At 51.7% G+C, this 8,024-nt stretch overlaps 1 protein-coding gene across 10 annotated transcripts in view; it reads left to right on the top strand.

Annotated features, from left to right (window-relative positions):
* The first annotated feature begins 1,460 nt into the window (after nucleotides 1-1,460).
* The window catches only part of LOC130384960 (ankyrin-1-like), a 56,098-nt gene continuing 49,534 nt past the window's right edge, over nucleotides 1,461-8,024 (top strand). For 9 of the 10 annotated variants that reach the window (XM_056593385.1, XM_056593384.1, XM_056593381.1 and 6 more), the window contains exon 1: nucleotides 1,463-1,689. In XM_056593385.1, the coding sequence (XP_056449360.1) occupies nucleotides 1,669-1,689 (21 nt within the window). In that variant the 5' untranslated portion in view covers nucleotides 1,463-1,668. Of the gene's footprint in view, nucleotides 1,690-8,024 lie in introns of all 10 variants that reach the window. The other variant, XM_056593377.1, reaches the window with a different exon arrangement.

Below are 8,024 nucleotides of genomic sequence, written 5' to 3'. Positions count from 1 at the left end.
AACTCTGATTGAGTCGACATGCTTTCCTCGTATACCACCTCTAGTTGAAGCTTTCACTTTGAACTAAAGCACACCTAATTTACTTTTCTTCAAATCTTCTTTCAAAAACATTGATTTATTCGTCAGATTAATAATGGTATTGATTGTCATCACAGATACATTTTGCCTCGGCTGGGATCTCCTGTCCTGATGAAACATCTCTTTGAGGAGCTGCTGGTCAGGCGCCCTCTCCCCTATTATCGTCATCCTCCTCCCGGCCCACCAGTCCAGAAGTTGGGGGCCGACCTTTGACCTCTCTTTCATGGAAGATCACAAGCTAATTAGTCATGTCTGCGTTGCTCTGATCTCCTCTTGTCTCGGACATCCAGGTTCTGCTGGTAGAGGAGCAGGAGAAGGGGGTCAGGAGGAGCTCTGCCCAGGTCACGCTCCACCTCCCCCCGTCCCACACCAGTGCTGGTCTCTCCGTGGTCTTGGCACTGGCGATGCTTTCCCAGCATCCAGCCAGGAGAGGGAGGGAGAGAGGAGGGAAGGGGGGGGGGGGGGCTTTTCAACCAGCGAATGACAGACTCTTTATTAGAAGAGGCAGTGCCCTTTCAGGTCCCCCCCCCCCTCTCACTCATACACACACACACACACAAACACACACACCAATACCCCCCCATCCCCATGCACTGTCTGGCCCATTGTCATGAGCGCACACACTCTCTACCCAAACACAGCCCCCGCCCCCCGCACCCCCTCCCCCCCACAAAGCCTTGTACGCTTTGTCACTGTAAGTAACCTCACAGGCTTAACCAGCCCCCCCCCCCCCTTCCCCAGGAACACAACACAAATTCACCACAGTTACGTTCTGCGTTCCAGGAGAATCGGAAGGGAGGGAGGGAGGGGTGGTGAGGGGGGGGGGGGGGTCGCTGCACCGGCTGTCACCCCAACGTACAGGAGACCCCCCCCCCCCCAGGGGAGGGGAGGCGGGGGCCTGTGGAGAAGATGGGACAGCAGAGCAGGGGTCCAGTCGGACCAGATAGTGGGATGGCAGCAGCAGCTCCAGACATGGGAAGGGGAGGGAAGGAGATATTATGGGGTGGAGAGAGGATCCAGATGGGGAGAGGTGGAGAAGAGAAGGGGGTTGGAGGTGGAGAGGATCCAGACTGGGAGAGGTGGAGAGGGCAGGGGGTCGGAGGTGGAAGAGTAGGAGATGGAAACTGGAATTTTTACGGAACTCCGCAAACGGGGCCGCAAAAGATTCTTTTTTTTTTTACTTCACTGAGCAGCGTCAGACCACGCTGCAGGCCGCTGCGGGTCTGGAGGCCCCAGCTTTGTCATTTGGGGATGTTTTCAGTGAAATGTGTGTCTTCAGATACAGGCATGCATTCCTCTAGAGATAAGTCCCCTGGCCCCCCTTCCCCGGGGCCCTCCTCCCTGGCTCTTGGCAGCCCTCCCACCACACACGGCCCTGCTCACTCAAGTGTGTGTGAGTCTGGGTGTGAACGTGTGACTGCCAGTGTGTGTGTGAGAGTGCGCGCCGTGTTTACGTTGGACACGTTCACTGTGTGCACACTCAGCGGCACAGCGCTGCCGGGCCGACGGAGAGACATGTTGCGTGTTTGAGTGAAACGGAGAGGAAGACAGAGGAAGAGGAAGAAAGGACTGAAAGAAGAAGTGCTGGAGATGCCAGGCAGGACCTTTGGAGTAAGTACAAGAAAAACACTTTTTCCTTTCTTCTTCACCATCTTCCTCCACTCTTTCTTCTTTGACTCTTCCCTTGGGCTTCAGCTAACCTCTAGTGTATCTCCATCACTGTGGACGTCCTTCTTCTCCGTCCATTTCACTGTGAATAGCTTCTGCTCCTCTGGGTTCACGTTGGTCGTTCAGTATTGTTTGTCCGTTTTGTTCTTTTTTTTTTACTGAAACCTGGACTGCGTGACTTTGTAGGATTCTATTCAGGATTTCATTCAATCCAAACGTTGTCCGTTCTGCTCCGTCCACAACACTCTTCAACATCCCCTAAAAGTTCTCCAGTTTATTTGCGTCTCATCGTCTGTCTCAACGCATTCACAGCGGAACCCCAACTCTGGATTAATCTTGATTTCCTTCTCTTTGGTCTCCTCCATACAGCGGGGCTCTGTCTGCCTCCTATAGGCTCTGTCATCCATAGCGTCCGTTTCAAAGGCTCCCCCTGCGTAACGCTTTCATTGCGAACTATTCTTCAGTGCCCGGTGAATGAGGCCTCATCGCTCTCTCTGTCCGCTGACAGGGCGGTGGGGAGGGGGACAAAGACAGAGTTGTTGTGTTTAGATAAATACAGCACTCAGATGATGATGATGGCTGTCTCGGGTAAATCAGGGGTGTGCCAGGGTTTGGGCTTAGACTAAAAAATAAAATAAATTATTATATCTGTAAAAAGTAAATATTAAGTCAAAGAAAATAAGTTAAACAAAAAGTTCTGTTTATGAGTCAGGAGTTTTCCACCACCACATTCATTAGTCTGGTCTTCCCTGGCAACAGGGAGGGATCTTCTTGTTGCCGAGGGCCCCGTAGAGCGGACTGGTGTGTGTGTGTGTGTGTTTCAGATTAGCAACGCACGCGTGTTTGTGTGTGAGGGTTTGTGTGTGCGCTGTGTTTTTGTTTTATTACGTTTCCTTTCCCTAATCTTGTTTGGGACTTTTGGTTTCAGAGTTTGATTCATAGATAACGCTCGGTCCTTCTGAGTTCAGGTCAGACGAGGTGTTCATCAGTCACTTTAGAACCTGCTGCATGATAAGTCAAATTAAGATAAATGAACAGACTATGCACCAAACTGTACAAAGAGGACGGCCGGGGTGCCGTGTTGAGCAGAACCTTAAGGAGGCAACTCAAAGCAGTGGAGTAATGCATATTGATAACCTGAACAAATGCTACTGAATTCTTCATACAGTTCAACAGGAATACTCTCCTCTCTGTACAGAGCACTAGGCCAGACATGACTGAATAGAAAACTAAATCTGAAGCAGCAATACGCTGATGTCCAGCTAGTAGATATACTGGGGTGTTAGGTAGGGGTATAGGGGGATGGAGGTAGGTTGGGTTGCTAGGGCGGTGAAGTCAGGCTGGGGTGTTAGGGTGGGGTTTTAGGGTGGTGGACATAAGGTGGGCTGTTAGGTTGGGATGTTAGGGTGGGGTGTTAGGGGTGGGTGTAAGTGGTGGTGGAGGTAGGTTGGGGTGTGAGGGTGGTAGGCAGACACAGAGAGACAGACGGGTAGAGAGACGGACGGTGCTGTTGAGGAAGGTGGGGCTGTGGGGCTGAGGGTGACGGTAACACACTCAGAGGCAGGAGGCTTCTGGTCAACGAGTGGATGGTTCAGTCCTCTCCCTGGTGTCAGTCCTGACTCAACCCCACTGGGCCTCCTGACTCATCACCACAGCCCTACATTGGAGGGTCTTGGATGATGGAGGGAGAGGTGAGCCACTCAGTGGAAGCACAGGAGAGGGAAGAGACATCATCTATATTTTAAATGCTAGTCAGCACACCAACCATTTAAAAGGAGCCCTCCTTCCGTTCACACAGACCGTTTGAGTGTGCGTGTGTGTGTGTGTGTGTGTGTGTGTGTGTGTGTGTGTGTGTGTGTGTGTGTGTGTGTGTGTGTGTGTGTGTGTGTGTGTGTGTGTGTGTGCGTGTGTGTGTGTGCATGTGTGTGTGTGTGTGTGTGCGTGTGTGTATGTGTGTGTGAGATCTTGAATACGGATCCGTCCAAATGAACTCAACTGAACAACCATGACCTGATAAACTCCCAAAATGCGGAGAACCTTGGTGACGGTCAGGTTTAGAGGCCGCACCAACATGTATTATTCACACCTGCTGCTGAGTCGGCCGGTTCTATTCCTGTGTGTGTGTGTTGGTCTGCCAGGTGTGTCATGGTGAACTGTGAGGCAGCAAACCTCGCTAACAAACAACTCAGTCCTCTAAAGTAAATAGAGGTGCAGTAGCAACTCCATTAGGAGGATGATTCAAAAGAGATTTCCCCCGGTGACATTTAACTGGCGGCATCGCCGTTACTCTGGTTGGCTATTAAAGTCTGAGCTGGAGGAGGCTAACGTGCTCTCGTCACGGTTATTACGGCTCGGGGGCCAAACGGGCCCCTTTGTCTGCAGCTCATAGTGAACCTACTGAGCCATGTGTCTGCTCTATATCTCAAGGTATAGCCGTTATTTATAGCAGTAACGTATAGCAGTAACGTATAGCAGTAACGCAAAGTAGTAGTGTATAGTAGTAGTTTATGATGATTATTTTAACATTATTCTACTATTGACCCTAGATAAAGATGTCATTTGTGTGGGTGTGCGGCTGTTTTATTTCAGTGCATTTGTGGGTTTCTCTGTGTCTTCTGGGCTGTGTGTGTGTGTGTGTGTGTGTGTGTGTGTGTGTGTGTGTGTGTGTGTGTGTGTGTGTGTGTGTGTGTGTGTGTGTGTGTGTGTGTGTGTGTGTGTGTGTGTGTGTATGTGTGTGTATATCGGGCCTCTGTGTGTGTGGTGCTGAGCGTATTCATCTGTTTTCATGTGGTCCCTTGTCCTCTGAACGGGTTCCCTCTCTGGGCTGCAGACTCAGCCTTTTCCTGCAGCACCTCAACGCCCTGGCCTCACCGGACCACTGCAGGGAATCAAACACGGAGCTGGGCGTGGGAGGGGCCCCTCGGGGACAGAGAGGAACCAGGGAGCAGGGCGTGGGAGGGGCCCCTGGTGGACAGACAGGAACCTGGGAGCCAGGCCTGGGAGGGGCCCCTGGTGGACAGACAGGAACCTGGGAGCCGGGCCTGGGAGGGGCCCCTGGTGGACAGACAGGGCTCTGCACAGCACACACACAGACGCAGACGCATTCTGGCAGACACTCACGCACATACTGGGTTCTCCCCCTCTGCAGTCGGCCCGTGTGCGGAGAGGAGGTGATGTCATCCCTCCTGCTGCAGCACCGGCAGCTCAGAGGGAGATGCAGGATAAGGAGCTATTCTAGGTGGAGGATTCTGGGACTCAGTTAAGGAATATTAAAAATGAGTTGAATCGAGGACAGGTGTCTTTGTGTACCGGTATAAGGGAGGACATGTTTACGTGGTAATAGCTAGCGGCTATGTGAGCCGATTGTTGCGGATGTTTGGTTTGGCGCTGCGTTAAAGGAGGAGCTGACAGGTGCTGTACTGCTGGTGTTTCCTTTGTGGCCGTGGTGGTGATTAATGCTGCTGTCACCCGCTACCCTCACGCCGCCAGGAGCTAGTCCCCTCCATAGGCACAATGAGGCTCACATTAGTCTGAACAACGCCAGGCCTTCCCAGAATGCAGTGGGGCTGCTGTTTTGTGTTGTGTCATGTTTGTGCGTCATTGATGTGTATTTTCCTGTGTGTGTGTGTGAGTGTGTGTGTGCGTTACGTGTATCTGTATTATGTATCTCAGCTAAGCCATGGGTGTGGTTCATCTTGTACCTATCTCCTTGCAACACACATGCACAAACACACTCCTTTGCGCATGCTCAAACACACACACATGTGCTCTACGAGTTAGTCGTTTGTTATGTGTCACTTCTTCCATATCTTTCTTCAAAGGGCCTTCCAGATGCCTTCAGGTAGACCGTACCGTTACTATTGGTGATGCAACTTTGTAGTTTAAACTCAATGATGATGAAGTCCTTCCAGAGGAGGGGTGGAAGCTGTTTACTATGGGTTTGTTTCAGTAGCTCATCCCAGCCCATAATAGGGCAGCAATATGTTCTTGATACCAACCAGAGGCCTTGAGGTCTGCTGCCAACAGTCCTATCAGGTCATCTGGGCGGGGAGGGGGGGGCGTGGCTCTGCAGCTCTTACTCTCAGATGTTCAGGGGCCAATGAGAGGGGCCACAGCTGGGGGCATGGGGGGGGGGGGTTACCATGACACCAGCTGCTGGACATGTGTACCATGGGGGATGAGGGGGGTGTACCTGTGTGTCAGCAGGTTGGCTCAATACAAGGTCACGGGGTGGAGGGGGGATACAAGGGTACACACCACTCAGGGTGACCCACACACACTGGGGGAATCAACACCTACACACTCACACACCCACATTCCAACACACGTACACACACTCATACACACACAAACCCATGGTGGTAGCTATTGACTGCACATGAACTGCTTGATGACGGTAACTTGGTAACAGCTGTGTGTGTGTGTGTGTGTGTGTGTGTGTGTGTGTGTGTGTGCGTGTGCGTGTGCGTGTGCGTGCGTGCGTGCGTGCGTGTGTGTGTGTGTGTGTGTGTGTGTGTGTGTGTGCGTGCGTGCGTGCGTGCGTGCGTGTGTGTGTGTGTGTGTGTGTGTGTGTGTGTGTGTGTGTGTGCGTGTGTGAGTTTGTGTAATGGTCAGGAAGGTCTCCCAGTAAATAAGGAGAGTTCTGCTGCTGTAGAATTTGACTTGCGGTCTTCATTATTGTATTATATTTTGTGTTGCCTTCAGTGTTTCTGTGTTTCTCTTTGTAAAGAGAAAAGGACAACAAAATAACAGACCCAGATCCAATCAGGCCGCAGCAGCCCTAGAATATAATAAATCATCACAGAACAAATACAAAATCAGGAAACAGAGTGCCATTTCTAATGTCAGGTTGAAAAACGAGGGTGACGAGAGATGTTAAAATGTCTCAAGCATAAATCCCTGACTGTCCGGCCATAGGAGTGTGTCTCCTGCAGCAGAGCTCCCTGCTGCCGCCCCCAGACCCGTGGTTCGGTCGTCCCACTCGCCCCAGCGTTTCCTCTCCTCCTCCAAGCGGCCCTCCGCTGCTCCCAGGCTCTGCGGCCCTCGGCTGCCGTCCTGCTGAGAGACGACCTAAAGTGTCATTTGTTGCCATGCCTCCTGGTGGAGCATGTGGTGCCTTTTATACTGCAATCTCCTCAAAGAGAACCAGAGAGGGAGAGAGCGGGGGGGAGAGGGAGAGAGAGAGATGGGAGAGGGAGAGAGAGGGAGGGAGGGGGAGAGAGAGGGGGGGAGAGGGAAGGATGAGAGGAGAGGGGAGAGAGATGAGGGGGAGAGATAGGGGGAGAGGGAGAGAGATGAGGGGGACGAGGGAGGGGGACGAGAGGGAGAGAGAGAGAGAGGGGGAGACAGAGAGGGGGAGAGAAGGAGAGACGAGAAGACGAGAGAGAGGGAGAGAGAGGGGGAGAGGGAGAGAAGAAGTGGGAGAGGGAGAGAGAGGGGAGGGGGGGAGGGAGAGAGGGGAGGGGGAGAGAGAGGGGGAGAGGGGGGAGGGAGGGGGAGAGAGAGAGAGGGAGAGAGAGAGGGGGAGAGAAAAAAGAGGAGAGAGAGAGGGGCCGCGGTGCAGCCACAACAGAGTTTAAAGAACAACGCAGCAGCGCTCCGTACGACTGCTCACACAGGGCTCTGTGGCTCAGTGTGTTTCCCCCTCTCATGCGTTTTGTGGGCTGTAACATCCAGCCAACCCCCTCTCTGTTTCTCTTTCCATGTGTTGCGATGTGGTTGATTTGGTTGCTTTGATGTTTAGCCTTTAGCCCTGTTAGTTATTAGGCTTTTTGTTGCAGATGGACGCTTTTGGATCAAGCCATACTATATATCTTTATATCTATAAACATATCGATATAAAGGCACATATCTATAGATAGCAAATACGCAATGATTAATCTTTGGAGGGAGAAGGAAGGGGAGATGGCTGCTGAGATAGAGGGGGAGGGAAGGGGAGGGGGGGAGATTATGTAAATGAAACGGAGAGGTGGATGGTTTGCCGCAGTGAAGTCTCTTACACACGTGGTTCTCCTCTCCCCCTTTATCTCCTAAATTCCCCAAATAAAAATATATTACTATCTCTATCTCTCTCTATCTATATATCTATCTCTATATCTCTCTCTATCGCTCTCTCTTCTGTTTATGTCTCTATATCTACTATCTATCTCTCTGCTGTCTAGTCTGTCTGTTATCTCCTCTTATCTCGCTCTATCTCTCTCTCTCTCTCTCTCTCTCTCTCTCTATCTTTTCTTCCCCCCTACTCTCTCTCTCTCTCTCTCTCTCTCTCTCTCTCTCTC

Source organism: Gadus chalcogrammus, chromosome 6 (assembly GCF_026213295.1).
Source record: "Gadus chalcogrammus isolate NIFS_2021 chromosome 6, NIFS_Gcha_1.0, whole genome shotgun sequence".
NCBI lineage: Eukaryota > Metazoa > Chordata > Actinopteri > Gadiformes > Gadidae > Gadus > Gadus chalcogrammus.
The sequence above is the reverse complement of the archived record's forward strand: the minus strand, read 5'-3'. Positions and strand labels throughout refer to the sequence as shown.